At 52.6% G+C, this 15,195-nt stretch overlaps 1 protein-coding gene across 1 annotated transcript; it reads right to left on the bottom strand.

Annotated features, from left to right (window-relative positions):
- Window positions 1-2,505: 2,505 nt before the first annotated feature.
- On the bottom strand, window positions 2,506-13,399 carry TRIM56 (tripartite motif containing 56). The gene is made up of 3 exons (XM_054496434.2): window positions 13,245-13,399; window positions 11,656-11,809; window positions 2,506-11,510 (listed from the first exon to the last, which is right to left on the bottom strand). The coding sequence occupies exon 3, from the start codon at window positions 11,507-11,509 to the stop codon at window positions 9,242-9,244; it is 2,268 nt and encodes a 755-aa protein (XP_054352409.1). The 5' UTR covers window position 11,510; window positions 11,656-11,809; window positions 13,245-13,399; the 3' UTR covers window positions 2,506-9,241.
- Between the last annotated feature and the right edge of the window lie 1,796 nt (window positions 13,400-15,195).

The following is a 15,195-nucleotide window of genomic DNA, read 5'->3' as shown; positions in this document are numbered from 1 at the left end:
GCTCACATGGACCACAGCGATCTCTCCTGCCACTGGCCCCCTTAGCTGCTGACTCATGCTCCCCAGGGTTGGCAGAGGCGCCGGTCCAACTGGCTGAGTCATCAGAAGATGAATTGCAGAATTCTTATTCAGGCTGTCACCGGCAGCCGAGGGCCCTCTCCCCCGCCAAGCCATTCAAAGCATTCCCTCCCCGCTTGTCATTGTGTCTCTCTCTCCATCTCTGTCTTGGGGGCCTTCAACAGGATGCCACCAGGGTGCATGGTGTGTCTCTGAGCACCCTCCTTAGGTCAAAATTCCAGACCTCTCCTAATAGGGACCGGGGCCTGGTTTATTAGCACAGGGCAGCATCTCAGATCTTTTTTTTTTTTTTTTGAGACAGAGTTTCACTGTTGTTACCCAGGCTGGAGTACAATGGTGCCATCTTGGCTGACTGCAACCTCCGCCTCCTGGGTTCAAGCAATTTTCCTGCCTCAGCCTCCCGAGTAGGTGGAATTACAGGCATGCAACACCACACCTGGCTAATTTTGTATTTTTAGTAGAGACGGGGTTTCACCATGTTGGTCAGGCTGGTCTTGAGCTCCCAATCTCAGGTGATCTGCCCACCGTGGCCTCCCAAAGTGCTGGGATTACAGGCGTGAGCCACTGTGCACGGCTTAGCATCTCAGATCTTATTTCATCCACTCACTCATCTTATAAATGAGGAAAGAGAGATACAGATAGGCTCAAGTGACTCGGCCAGGATTTGAGCTGCTTGAGAAGGCAGAGAACTGGGCATTGGATGCTAGGAAGGGCAGCTTTGGAGTCAGACAATTCTCAGTCTAAATTGAAATCGACTTATTCTGAGCAAGCCTTGCCAAGCCTCGGTTGGTTTTCTCATCTGTAACAGAATGTGAAGGCTTCCGGGAGTCAATGGATCGGGAGCAGGCGAAGGCAAGATCTCAGCCACTGCTATCGGATCTCCTGTATTTGATGGGGAGGCCAGAGGCTGAGATCATTCCTCTTCCTCTTTGGGAAAACTTGGAGGGGAGAGGAAGGAGGCTTTTTGGGGGGCTCTTGGATACCAGGTTAGGGGAGTGGGTTTGGCCAGTAGGCAGATGTTCCTAGAACCCCTGCCCCTGCAGGGAGGACCCCAAATGCCACATGCTGGAAAGTACCCACAGATGCAGCCGGATGCGGTGGCTCACGCCTGTAATCCCAGCGCTTTGGGAGGCTGAGGTGGATGGATCCCTTGAGCCCAGGAGTTTGAGAGCAGCCTGACCAACATGGCAAAATGCCATCTCTACAAAAAAAAAAAATACAAAAATTAGCCAGGTATAGTGGTGAGTGCCTGTAATGTCAGCTACTTGAGGGACTGAGACAGGAAAATCATTTGAGACCTGGAGGTTGAGTCTGCAGTGAGCCGAGATCGCACCACTGCCCTCCAGCCTGGGCGACGAAGTGAGACCCTGTCTCAAAAAACAAAATAAAAAATAAAAAAAGGGGGCCAAGTGTGGTGGCTCACGCCTGTAATCCCAGCACTTTGGGAGGACAAGGCGGACAGATCACAAGGTTAGGAGTTGGAGACCAGCCTGGCTAATATGGTGAAACCTCGTCTCTACTAAAAATACAAAAATTAGCAGGGGATGGTGCTGGGTGCCTGTAATCTCAGCTACTCGGGAGGCTGAGGCAGGAGAATCGCTTGAACACAGGAGGCGGAGGTTGCAGTGAACCGAGATTATGCCACTGCACTCCAGCCTGGATGACAGAGAGAGACTCCGTCTCAAAAAAATAAATAAAAAAAATAGAAAAGGGAAGGTACCCACAGATGCTTGTTTGGCTCCCGCAAACCCCAAAACAGGCAAAGCCCCATGTGGTGGGCACAGCCACCATGACCTGGGTCCCTCATGCACTTCCTGCACATCACACCTGCGTGTGCCCAGGTGGAGCCCTGCACGGGCCAGCATGGGCCAGATCCCCTGCTGGTTCCCACCCAGGGTTGGCCTGGAAGGTGCATGCTTCTGCAATGTCCCCAAGGAAACTGTGTGGCCACCCTGGGAGCTACCTACCATTGGGTGGCTTTGATGACCTGATTTCGTTCACTATCTGGGCCTGGTTGTTAAAGGTTCCCTGTATCCAGCCGGGCGCGGTGGTTCACGCCTGTAATCCCAGCACTTTGGGAGGCTGAGGTGGGCGGATCACTTGAGGTCAGGAGTTTGAGACCAGCCTGGTCAACATGGTGAAACCCCGTCTCTACCAAAAATACAAAAATTAGCCGGGCATGTTGGCTTATGCCTATAATCCCAGCTACTCAAGAGGCTGAGGCAGGAGAATCACTTGAGCCTGGGAGGTGGAGGTTGTAGTGAGCTGAGATCGTGCCACTGCACTCCAGCCTGGACGACAAGAGTGAAACTCCGTCTCAAAAAAAAAAAAAAAAAAAAAAAAAATCTCCATATCCATAAACCCTTCTGAGAAAAGGTCCCAATTTTTCAAAAGAACTTTATTAAGAAATAGAGGGAAGACACAAAATTCCCATCTGAGAAAGGTTCCCATTTTTCAAAAGAACTTTATTAAGAAACACAGGAAAGATACAAAATCCATAACCAAAGGAATTGAAGAGTTTATAGCACACTGGGTTTACCCCATGGCAACGTAGAGAAATGGGCTGGGCTGGCGCTCAGTCACTAGGCACCGACACCCTGATTCCTCGTCTTCAACCCAGTGTCTCTTGGTCGCTAAGCCAACCAGTTCCAACTTCTCTGGAGACAAGTCAGGCTGCCCTCCCAAACCTTCCCAAACCTCCTTCCTAATCTCTTTATACAGAGGCCCTCTTCTATCTGGTCCCTAAGATTTCTCACCCAGCACCTCAGGTGAGATCTTGTCTGATGTTGCTGTACTTTGTACACTGCTCCAATCACAGGCATCTGCAGTTTCTACAAAATCTGTTTTTGCTCCTGTCCTGATCAATTTCATAAACTGCATTCACAATCCAGTTGGGTAGTCTAATTTTGCTACCTTCGGTCAAGTTACCTACGTTCCCAAGTCTGCATCTGAGCTTGGTCTTTCTCCTGCGAACAACGTCTTCCTGGTTATTCTCTCTGGCAGTTCTCTGCCCCAGCTCATCCAAGACCTTCTCCCCAATACAGAAGTCTGCACCCCTTTCCAATCTCCCACTTAATTTATGGGATAGCCCTAGTTCTCTGCTTACCTTTCAAGGAGAGACAATCAGAGACCTTGATCTCGGCACTCGCCCGTCCAACCCTGCCCAGCTCAGGTCACCAACCTCATCAATTTCCTTGCAAAACTTTTGACTTCTGCCTTGGACTTTCGCCCCTTAGAATTTTATTTCTGCAGATCTAGAATATGGCATTGCTTTACAGATATCGTAATAATAAGGCTGTAATAGAAGGAGAGATACTCCCTTTCCAAATGATATTTTCTCTACTCTCAAAAGATTGGGCTGCTCTTGCCATTTTTCCTTTTTCTAAATATCTACAGTTATGGGTCCTTAACTAATATGGTCTGATTCTTAGCTGGCTTTTAGGAATGGCATTACATTTCAGCAAGCTGGCCATTGGTCCCTTCTATTCCTGAAGTCACTGTTGTGGCTTCAGATAAGGCTTCTTCAAGTAACTGCTGGAAAGCAAAACAAAATGGTCTCCTCTAAAGGAGAAGCTGATTTGCAAGAAGCTCTACTCGGGTGTTCCAGAGCTTTCACTCACAACACATGTACGTAACATTCTCGTACACGCTTATGCTGATGGAGGGGTATCAGGTGGGTACAAGTCAGTTGAACCTTTTCCTAACCGATACCTCGGATTTGAGCTTTATGGTGTCCGAAGTAGTTCTCTACATTTCTCATCCAGTCCTCACAGCAGCTCTGTGAAGTGGACATGTGGATGTCATTATCCCAATGTTACTGATGTACAAACTGAGGCTCAGAGAGGTTAAGGCACTAGACCAAGATCACACAGCTGTTTAGTGCAGAGCCAGCACTCAACCCAGGTCTCTGCTCCCTCATTCTTTTCCCATTTCTTGACGCTAAGAATACAAAAGAAGTTTTCTACTTCCCTCTTCCCTACCCAGACAGGATTTTCTTTTCACTGGCCCATCCATGCACAACCTAGTCAGTTCCAAACAGGAAAAGGAACAATCTATCAAGTTAATTGTCACAATCCCAGGTGTGGTGCAGTGGGCTGGGGTGAAACATTTTGCTGTATCTTTCATGATGTTCCTGATTTCTCTCTCTTTTTTTTTTCTTTTTGAGACAGGGTCTCACTCTGTTGCCCAGGCTGGAGTGCAGTGGTACGATCTCAGCTCACTGCAACCTCTGCCTCCCGGGCTCAAGCGATTCTCCCACCTCAGCCTCCTGAGTAGCTGGGATTACAGGCATGTGCCACCACGCCTGGCTAATTTTTGTATTTTTAGTAGAGATGGGGGTTTCACCATGTTGCCTAGGCTGGTATCGAACTCCTGACCTCAGGTCATCCACCTGCCTCAGCCTCCCTAAGTGCTGGGATTACAAGCGTATTCCTGGTCTCTTTGTATCTGCGATATAACTGGGAACTCTGCCTTAGTCCTGAGCAGGGCTTTCTATCAGGTCCCCAGGCCACTCAGTTACGGTGTTGGAGATTTTACCTCCAAATTATGCTCAATGCAACACTTCCCATCCATGTTTCTCATTTTTCCAGTGTCCTCTGCTGCTCTCGCCCCCCTCACCTCTTTACGAAGAAAACTTAATATTTCCCTCCATCTTACAATGCCTTGTAGATTCTTACAGCTTCCCGAGAAGCCACTTGGTGTCCCCATCTCTAGGGCGCCTGTGGGACTATCTTCTTGCAGCCAGGTGACATTTCATTTCTGAAGGTCTCTACTCTTGTTTTGCCCCCTGGGTGGGCCACGTGGCTAGAATCATTTCACCAGCCAGGACTGCTGCCCATGGCTCCCATGCAACTCCGGAGAGCTGCTGTTTCCACCCCAAGGTGTGCGATCCCCTACAGTACACGGTTCCCAGTTACCCCCTCCACATGCACAGAAGCAGGACACCCCGATCTCATCTCTCCCTCTTTTTTCCCCCCCTTAGGAAACCAGGTTTTGCTCTGTCACTCAGGCTGGAGTGCAGTGGCACAATCAGAGCTCACTGCAGCCTTGAACTCCTGGGCTCAGCTATCTTTTGCCTCAGCCTCCCGAGCAGCTGGGACTATGGGTGCATGCCACCACCTCTGGCTAATTTTTAAAATTTTTTGTAGAGATGGGGTCTTGCTATGTTGCCCAGTCTAGTCTTGAACTCCTGGCCTCAAGCCATCCTCCCCCCTTGGCCATGCAAAGTGCTGAGATAATAGGAGTGACCACTGCACCTGGCTCAGTCTCTTTTTTTTTTTTTTTTTTTTGACGCGGAGCCCAGCCTTGGGAGGCAGATGCTGAACCGTGTCCACAGTGCCCCCTACTGGAGATTCCCCACAAGCCGAGGTTTTGGAGGTGGGAAAGCTTTGGAGAGTCATACCATTGTCTCATCCCTGTCTAGATATTAATTCACTTCACAGACAGGCACTGAGCACCTACTATGAGCTATCACAGTGCTGGCTCTGCAGACAGAGCTGCAATGAAGACAGACACCGTTCCCTGCCCCCCTCCCCCCGCCCCCATGTAGCTGATCCCTATTCTAGTTGGTCCCGTAGAAACTCCACTTGGTTTTCAGTTGGTCTGAGTTATTTGGTGAACTCAACAAAACTTCCCCCGCCTTCCAGACAATCCACGATAATTCGATCACCTGGCGGGGGGACCCCGACCTTTGCAAACCTTCCCAGAGGGGTTCCTTGGTCTGCCACCCTGCCCCAATGGCCCTGCCTCCTGGCTGAGCCCCGGCCAGCTGGGATCCTCCTCCTTGGCTCCTGCCTCTTCTCTCGTAGGGCAATCTCATTCGTTCTGACACCTTCATTCTCAAACCCAGTAGTTATTGAGTATTACTTATAAAGATGTATTTCCTTGAAGCAAATAATCAAGCATGTATGTTATGTAATGGATAATAAAAACGGAAGTAGAAATGTACACGTATGAATAATAGCACAAAATAATGAAAAACAAACAAAAAACAAAATAAAAAAACCCAATCTCCCAAATTAATGACTATTTACAAATTCCAAACCTATTTCTACTCAGTAATTATTTAGACAGATGTTTCCCTTGTTACTACCACTATTTGATCATAATTCCTGATTCTCCATTTTTGAGGATTATGACTGTATCACATAACTATCTCTTCTCAATAGTTTTCATAGTTGTCATACACAAAGAAAGGCTCATTCCCCTAACAAACCACAATCTAGTTAGCTGTCACCCTGCAGCTGAACAGTTTCCAGTTCTTGACTGTAATATACAGAGCAGCCTCAAATGTCTGTATGCAAATATTTTTTCTCTTACATTATTTTCCCGGAATGTATTCCCCAAAGTGAGACAACTGATTCTTATAATCATTTTTGTCATTCTTGCAAAGTCTTGCCAAAGTATCCTCCAGGAAGCATCATTTTTATAGTGCCAGGAGTCTATTTCTCCACAAGATTTCTCACCCACTTATTTAACATTTATTTTTGACCAATGCAAGTGGATTTAATTAATTATTTATTTATTTTTTGAGAGGGAGTCTCACTGTGACACCCAGGCTGGAGTGCAATGGTGTGAACTCGGCTCACTGCAACCTCTGCCTCCTGGGTTCAAGCGATTCTCCTGCCTCAGCCTCCCCAGTAGCTGGGATTACAGGCATGCGCCACCATGCCCGGCTAATTTTTGTATTTTTAGTAGAGACGGCGTTTCACCATAGTGGCCAGGCTGGTCTCGAACTCCTGACCTCAGGTGATCAACCCACCTCAGCCTCCCAAAGTGCTGGGATTACAGGCGTGAGCCACCGCATCCGGCCTTTCTTTGTTTAAAAAAAATTATTATTTTTTTCATTTTACTAGTCCTTGCCTGCATACATTTCCTCCAGGGTGCAGAGCTTATGTGGTTCTTTGACCAAATACTGTTCTAACTGTTCTAGTCACTGCATGTATTAGAGACCAAGGTTTTCCTCATCAAATCAATTCTACATGGTTTTCCCATCTTCTTGGTTTTCTTTCTTTCTTCCTTTTTTTTTTTTTTTTTGTTTTGAGACGGAGTTTCATTCTTGTTACCCAGGCTGGAGTACAATGGTGCAATCTTGGCTCACTGCAACCTCCGCCTCCTGGGTTCAAATGATTCTCCTGCCTCAGCCTCCCAAGTAGCTGGGATTACAGACGCCCGCTCCCACGCCTAGCTAATTTTTGTATTTTTAGTAGAGATGGGGTTTCTCCATGTTGGCTAGGCTGGTCTCGAACTCCTGACCTCGAGTGATCCACCCACCCCAGCCTCCCAGAGTGCTGGGATTACAGGCTTGAGCCACAGTACCTGGCACTTGGTTTTCTTATAATCTTCATTATTCTTCGCTGTGCTACCTTTGTAATTTTTAGATAACGGAATGTGTCCGCCCGGACTTTGATGATGTCCCACATTGTTTCAATAAACAAGAAATGGTTTTCCCAGAAAGGGATTTTCTTTTCCCTCTACCTATGCCCTGCACATTCCATCTGGACTTGTCCAAAATCCCTCTGGTTCCCACGAATGCCCCACTGTCCACAGTCCCCACATTAAGACCCTCTTCTGCCATCTCTCAACAGCCCCTGGCTAAAGACATTCTCCAAGCCTACTTGCCCCCTCAATTCCACCACTGCCACCGCTTATGAAAAGGTCGGGTGGTCACAGCCCACCTCCGACGGGTTCCTCCCTTCTGGTTTGACACCTCTATCCATCGCAGCCCCATTGCACCTTCTAGGTTTTCTTGGCACCTCCAAGTTCCACTTGGCCTGCAGGGTTTAGCTGTTTCCCCAGCAATAGTGGCCCACAGAGGACAACTTCCTTCACCCCCTAGTTCAGCCGAGTGAAGGCCAACATATCTCAAAAGGAATTTTGCTGGAAAACGAAGAGAAGGCAACACATAGACCCTGCGAAATGGAAAGACAACGAAACAGGAGCGTTGGAGCCTAGAGATTTTTCTATCCTATGTACCTCTTCCCTCAGACTGGCTCCGTGGCTGTGTGGAGGGCTCCCCTGCTCTGATACTCATAACTTGTTATTTACTTATTTATTTATAACACTTGATCTTAGCTGAGAAGTGATGGATAACCTGCTTTTTCTGTTGTTTTTGTGTTTTGTTTTTTTTTTTTGAGACGGGGTCTGGAATGCAGTGGTGTGATCATAGCTCACTGCAGCCTCAAACTCCTGGGCTCAAGGGATCCTCCCACCTCAGCCTCCTGAGTAGCTACGTTGAAAGGCATATGCTACTACACGCAGCTAATTTTTAATCTTTTGTAGAGATGGGGTCTCGCTATGTTGCCCAGGCTGGTCTCAAACTCCTGGCCTCAAGCGATCCTCCTGCCACAGACTACCAAAGTGCTGGGATTACAGGCATGAGCCACTGCGCCTGGCAGAGCCTGGTTTTTTTTTTTTTTAATACTTAATCTTAGCCAAAAGGCTGAGAAGCGATGGAGAATGTGGATTTTTGGACATGAATTCTGTTGGGTTTGGTTTTCCAGTAGCCTATTCTCTTCGCAGCCTTTGAGCCTAACACCTCTTTGGCTCCAGCTGCCGTCTGCACTTGCAGACCCTCCCGCAAGCCCACCCTGTACTACCGTCGGGGGATGCCGTGATCATAGGAGTGTCCTGCCTGTGGCTGGCACAAGAGGCCATTCACTGCCCATTCGAAATCTCAGGCCTCCTCTGACTCTGTAGGACCCTGTGCTAGTCCAAGGGGGGCCGGGGTCTCAGCTCTGTTCCACAATGCACACGCCTGACCCACCCTGGGCCCTTCTTGGCCCCAAGACTCTCCCTCGGCTACTCTATCAGGAATGGTTTTGAAGAATGCAAATCAGGACAGGCTCACAAACCTCAGAAACCTAAACTATATAGCAGCGGCGGTGGTGGCGGTAGCCACCCGCAAAAAGCAAGAGGCAGGTGAACTCCCAGCATCCCCCGACACCCACCTGCCTCCTCTGCTTCTGAGAGTTAAGGTCACGCCACCACCTTGGTCCCTATTCTCACACACTAGAAGACTGCTTAGCAGTTTGGCACTCCATGTTGAAAAGTTGCCAACCCCTGCCCTTCAGGAAAATGTCCTCGGCCGCCACCTCCCACGGACAGCTCTGCCTCCTTCCTGCCCTTTCCCTCCCCCCTCCCTCCCACCCTAGTCCTAACCCCTTTAACTGTCCGGAGAACGGACCCGAAAGACGTGGATGGTCCCGTTACTGAGGGACACGACCAGGTACCTGCCATCCACCATGGTGGTAACCCGGGGCTTTTCCAGGCCGTGGTAGGCTGTCAGGAAGTCTCCAAGGAGGGACCCCTTCGGGTCCAGGATCACCACCTTGTTGACTTCTCGAAGGGTCAGAAAGATGTAGCCCTTCTTATCCACAGACAGGGAACCCGGCTGACAGCCATGCAGGCCTGGCCCCTTGTACTCCCCAACCACCTGGCCCAGCCCATCACAGATCACCACACTATTCTGCTGCCAATCCGACCCCACGAAATGCCCCTGGGGGCTGGTGGTCAGAAACACCAACGCCCGCAGGCCCCGGCTGGCCTTGCCCCCAGGAATGAACCGGGTGGCCAGGCTGCCTTCCATATTGTACACCTCCACGTGGCCCGCCACGCTGACGGCCACGCGGTCTCCGCTTGGCAGTGCCGCCACCGCGTGGCTGGCCTGGGAGAGGCTCAGGGCCCTGCGCCACTGCACCTCGCCGTCGGGGTTGATGAGATAGAGCCGTGCGCCAGCGGAGAAGGCCACAGCGCTCTGCAGGGCGGCCACGCTGCAAGGGGAGCAGCCCTCAGGGACCGGCACGGTGCCCTTGTAGTCGCCGTTGAGGGAGAAGCGTTTTAGTGCCCGGTTCTGCTCATCCGCCACCAGGATCTCCCGGGGACCGAAGGGACAGAGCCCGGTGATCCGGGGGGACCGCTTGTCTCCAGGCATCCGCGTGGGGAAACTACAGGAAAAGATGGGTCTGGGAAGGAGGCCAGAGCCGTCCAGGTTCGGCCCCAGGGCTGGGCTGGGCTCCCGGGAAATTGACTTGAGCCTGCCTTTGAACTTTTTCTTCTTGTTGGGTCTGCCACCCCTGTGGGGCTGGGGTCCTCCATCCTCGTGGGGTGTCTGGGCCCTGTCCTCCTCCAAGGTCTGGGCTCCCTCTTCTCGCGTTGTCTGGGCTTTTTCCTCTTTTGGGGTCTGGGCTCCATCTCTGGCCTGGGGCTGGACTCCACCCTGTCTCTCCGTCTTCGGCTCATCCTCCCTCCGGCTCTGGCTCTCCTCACCTCCCTGGGTACCAGCTCCGTTTTTCCCACCATCCTTCTGGGGCTGCTGCTCCTCAAAGGACAGCCGAAGAAGGTGGCAGTTCTTGTCCAGGAGCCCAGGATGGAGCTCCAGCTGTGGGAGCAGGCAGGGGGCCGGGCCCGGTGCCCAGGGGCAGCCCTGCAGCTGCCTGAGCCGCTGCGCGATCGCCCCTTCCAGAGAGAGGATCTCGGCCTCTCGCCCCAGGCTGAGTACCCGGCGGGCGAAGGCGGCTGCCGCCCTAGCCACCTGCTCCCGGCCCTCGAGTTCCGCCAGCCTCTCCCGAGCAGCTTCTTCGGCAGCCTCCACGTGGGCTCGTAGCTGCCCCAACACCTCCTGCTTCTGGGCCAGCAGGGCCCGGAGGACGCCCTCCGCCGCCTCCTCCACCTGAGTCCCCACCCGGGCCGCCTGCTCCCGCAGCCGGGCTAGCGCCTCCTTCTCCACCCTCCGCACCGCCTCCAGCTCCACCAGGTTATTGTCCACACCGGCCAGCAGTCCCTCCAGGCCCGGCCTCCGGGCACGCACAGCCTCGGCCAGAGGCAGGCAGGGGTGGTCCAGGTGGGGGTCTAGGCGGCACTCTCTGCACAGCAACTGCGAGCAGGGCTGGCACAGGAAGCGCAGTGCCTCCCCGGGGTGCTGGGGACACTGGGCCGCTTGGCGCTCCCGGGCCTCCTCATCATACCACCCGGCCCTGTAGCCCACCAGGTCCACCACGCGGTGGGTGTGGGTCTGGCGGGTGCAGCGGTGCCCGTCGGCACAGGCCTGGCACAAGTCGTCGGCACAATCCAGGCACCGGGCCGTGGCCGGCCCCCCGGCGCTGGTGCCACCCACCAGGGGACACAAGGCACAGGCTGGCTTCCCGGCACGCAGGTCTCCACAGGCCCGGGCCTTCACCAGGTCCAGCAGCCCATTGACGAAGAAGTTGGTCTTGAAGGCGGCCACACCCTCGGACGGCACAGGCACTGTCTCGCGGCACTCGGGGCAGCGGACGCGGCCGCCATCCGCCAGCTGGGCCAGGCAGTCCTGGCAGTAGGTATGCAGGCAGGGCAGTGTCTTGGGTGCCCGCAGCTGCTCCAGGCAGATTTTACAGGCCAGGAAGTCGCTGCTCAGGGCCTCTAGGAGGGAGGGCGAGGACCCATGGGAAACCATGCTGCAGGCAAAGGCGTCAGGATCAGAGTTGAGAACGCACCTTCACCAGCTCACCCTCTAGCTTCTACCGCCCTTCCTCAAGCCCCACGGGATCACCAGGGCTAGGGGCTGACCCAAATGGCCGGGGAAGGAACCTGAGGTCTCACCTGAATGGCCAGGAACTTCCTTCTAGTCTTCTGAGGCCTTGGGCCACTTGCTCTTGAGCTAAGGAGCTGCCCTCCTCCTTCTCCTCCTCCTCCTCCACTTCCGTGTGTACATCCAGCAAAGGTAAAAATGTCAATGCTACTTGTTGGGTCAGACCTATGAGAAATGACAAGACCAGAAGTCCCTGGCCTTAGCTAATAATCGAATCCTCAGTGTCCCCAGTCCACAGGCCTTGTGGCAAACGTGGTGCAAGCCCTCCTGTATGCACAGGTACTGGGGTCCTGCTGTATAGGGTGCCAGGGTGCGAGGAGCAGGCAGTAAGGACACAGACGGGGATCCCAGTGGGCAGAGATGCCTAGGTCCTGCCAGTTGGGGTAGGATCTTACAGTAGTTTAGGGGGCTTTAATCCTCCAAGCCCCATACACCTGCCTTCTTTTTATTTTATTTTACTTTTTAGCAATAGGGTCACCCTCTGTCACCCAGGCTGGAGTGCAGTGGCACGATCATAGTTCACTGCAGCCTCAAACTCCTAGACTCAAGTCTTTTGAGTAGCTGGGAGTACAGGCATGTGCCACCACGCCCAGCCTTTTTTTTTTTCCTTGAGACAGAGTCTCACTCTGTTGCCCAGGCTGGAGTGCAGTGGTGCGATCTTGGCTCACTGCAACCTCCACCTGCCAGGTTCAAGTGATTCTCCTGCCTCAGCCTCCTGAGTAGCTGTGATTACAGGTGCGCACCATCACGCCTGGCTAATTTTTGTATGTTTAGTAGAAATGGAGTTTTGCCCTATTGGCCAGGCTGGTCTTGAACTCCTGACCTCAGGTGATCCACCCTTCTCGGTCTCCCAAAGTGCTGGGATTATAGGCGTCAGCCACCATGCCCAGGGTCCCAGCCCATTTTTAAAAAATTATTACTTTCTGTAGAGATAGGGTCTTGCTATGTTGCCCAGGCTGGTCTCCAACTCCTGGCCTCAGGCAATCCTCCCATCTCGGCCTCCCGAAAGCATTAGGATTACAGGCATGAGCCACCGCACCTGCCTGGCCTTACACCTGTCTTCTGCTAGACCTGGGGCAGCATCGCGGGTGGTGGAGGCCCCACTTCCTACATCGAACAGTTTCTAAAGCGATTCTGGAGCGGGCAGAAAAAACGCCTAGGGGAAGGGCTGGTCCCCTTCCCGCTGCTGGCTGCTGGCTCACCCTCTGATAGACTTGGCCTTGGCTTATCTCCTGGAGTCCTGTTCTTTTAGCTTTTCCTGCTGAATGCATTCCAGAAACCTCTGGAGGGAGGGAGTCCTGAGCTCCTGGCACAGTGGCTGAGACCTACTTGTTGGGCAGACTTGGTGGAATGTCCCCTTTTCTGGAGCTGGGAGGAGACCTCAGAGAGTGGCACGGGGTCTTTCTTGCGGGGACCTGTGGCCACGGAGCAGGAGGGAGGCTAGTGCAGTTTCCCTCCTGTCCTCTCCTGCCTTCCGGGTGCCTCTTCACCTCCCCCCGTTTCCTTCCCTCCCTCCTCCTCCCGCGCTCTCTCTCCACTCCCCTCCCCCTACTCCCTCCGCTCGGTCCTTCCTATAGCTGTGCCGCCCCCCACCCCTTACCTAGCCAGAGCCGATCTTGGCCTCTAGGATGGCGAGGGGGCCTGGGGCCTGGAGGCCGCTGTTGCTGGGTGCCTGGAAAAGAAACAAAACTGAAACTAATTGTACTAGTGGTGCAACTTCCGTCCCAGCCAGGGACACACCGACTCGCCTCGCACAGCCTCAGGCCCCGCCTTCCTCCCCACCCGGCCCTGTCCTTTCCCTCCGAGGCCCCCACCCTGGCAGGCAGCAGGCAGACTTGGGCTGGAGTCTACCAGCCAGGTCGGCCTGTCAGTCCAGCCTCAGGGCTAAGTGGGTGTATGTCACAAACAGGGAACTACCTGAGGGTGGGTTCTCTGAGTACAGGGTGGAGGATCACAGGGTTTATTTGTGGGAAGTAATGAGAGCTCATCTGTGATTCAGAGACCAGGGTAACTAGACGCATGGCCTCAGGCTGGGTCTGCAGATTTGCTAACACCCCAGGTAGGCAGGTGCCTGCAAAGCCTCAAGTGAGGGCTTTCATTCCATAAACCTTTGCTGAACTGTAGGAGAGGCTGTGGGGGATCAGGTAAGAAGCCTCATGCTGAGAGAACAGCACAGGCTTCCTGGAGGAGGCATCAATGAGATGAGTTTAAAGAAGGCGGGAGGATTGCTTGAGCCCAGGAGTTCAAGACCAGCCTGGGCAATATGGTGAGACCCAGTCTCCATAAAAAATTCAAAAACTAGCCGTGCATGGTAGCGCATACTTGTAGTCCCAGATACTCAGGAGGCTGAGGCAGGAGGATCGCTTGAGCCCGGGAGGTCGAGGCTGCCGTGAGCCATGATGGTGCCACTGCACTCCAGCCTGGATGATACAGCAAGACCCTGTCTAAAAAATAAAACAATAAGAGGGCATAGAGGGCTGGAGAACACTGAGAAGAATGTTCCTGTTCCAGGTACTGGGAGCAACAAGGGTGCATCCCCATTTAGGATGATGTGTGTGGAGAGGATATGAGAGTGTTGGCAGAGAAGCCTGCATTTTATCAAAAAACACAAAAGAATCATTGCAGGAGATTTCCCTCAGCATTTCATGAAAAAATAATTTTTATTTTGAGACGAAGCCTCGCTCTGTCGCCCACACTGGAGTGCAGTGGTGTGATTTCAGCTCACAGCAACCTCCGCTTCCCGGGTTCAAGCGATTCTCCTGCCTCAGCCTCCCAAGTAGCTGGGATTACGGGCACTCGCTACCACGCCCGGCTAATTCTTGTATTTTTAGTAGAGACGGGGTTTCACTATATTGGCCAGGCTGGTCTCGAACTTCTGACCTCAAGTGATCCACCCACCTTGGCCTCCCAAAGTGCTGGGATTACAGGCATGAGCCACCATGCCCAGCCCCATTTTATGAAAAATTCAAAGCACAAAGAAGTTGAAAGAATTGCAGTGGGCCGGGCGCAGTGGCTCACGCCTGTAATCCCAGCACTTTGGGAGGCCGAGGCAGGCGGATCACGAGGTCAGGAGATCGAGACCATCCTGGCTAACACGGTGAAACCCTGACTCTACTAAAAATACCAAAAATTAGCCGGGTGTGGTTGTGGGCACCTGTAGTCCCAGCTACTCGGGAGGCTGAGGCAGGAGAATGGCGTGAACCCGGGAGGCGGAGGTTGCAGTGAGCCGAAATCGCACCACTGCACTCCAGCCTGGGGGACAGAGTGAGACTCTGTCTCAAAAAAAAAAAAAAAAAGAATGCAGTGAACACCCATATCTCCACAACTTCTGTTCTACAGTTATCATTTTACCATAATTAATTCATTACATACCTATGCATGTTTGTACCTTTTTATCCACATGGCGGAATTTAAGTAGGAAACTGAACCTGTGAGAGCTCACTCTGGCAGCAGCCGAGAGGACAGAAGGGAGCCTGACCTCAGGGTCCAGGTGAAAGGTGGAGGGGCTGAGACATAGATGCCACAGAGGCAGGTGGAAATCCAAAAGAGAG

This window comes from Pongo pygmaeus, chromosome 6 (genome assembly GCF_028885625.2).
Source record: "Pongo pygmaeus isolate AG05252 chromosome 6, NHGRI_mPonPyg2-v2.0_pri, whole genome shotgun sequence".
Classification (NCBI taxonomy): Eukaryota; Metazoa; Chordata; class Mammalia; order Primates; family Hominidae; genus Pongo; species Pongo pygmaeus.
Note: the sequence above shows the minus strand (reverse complement) of the source record. Positions and strands in the feature narration are given on the sequence as shown.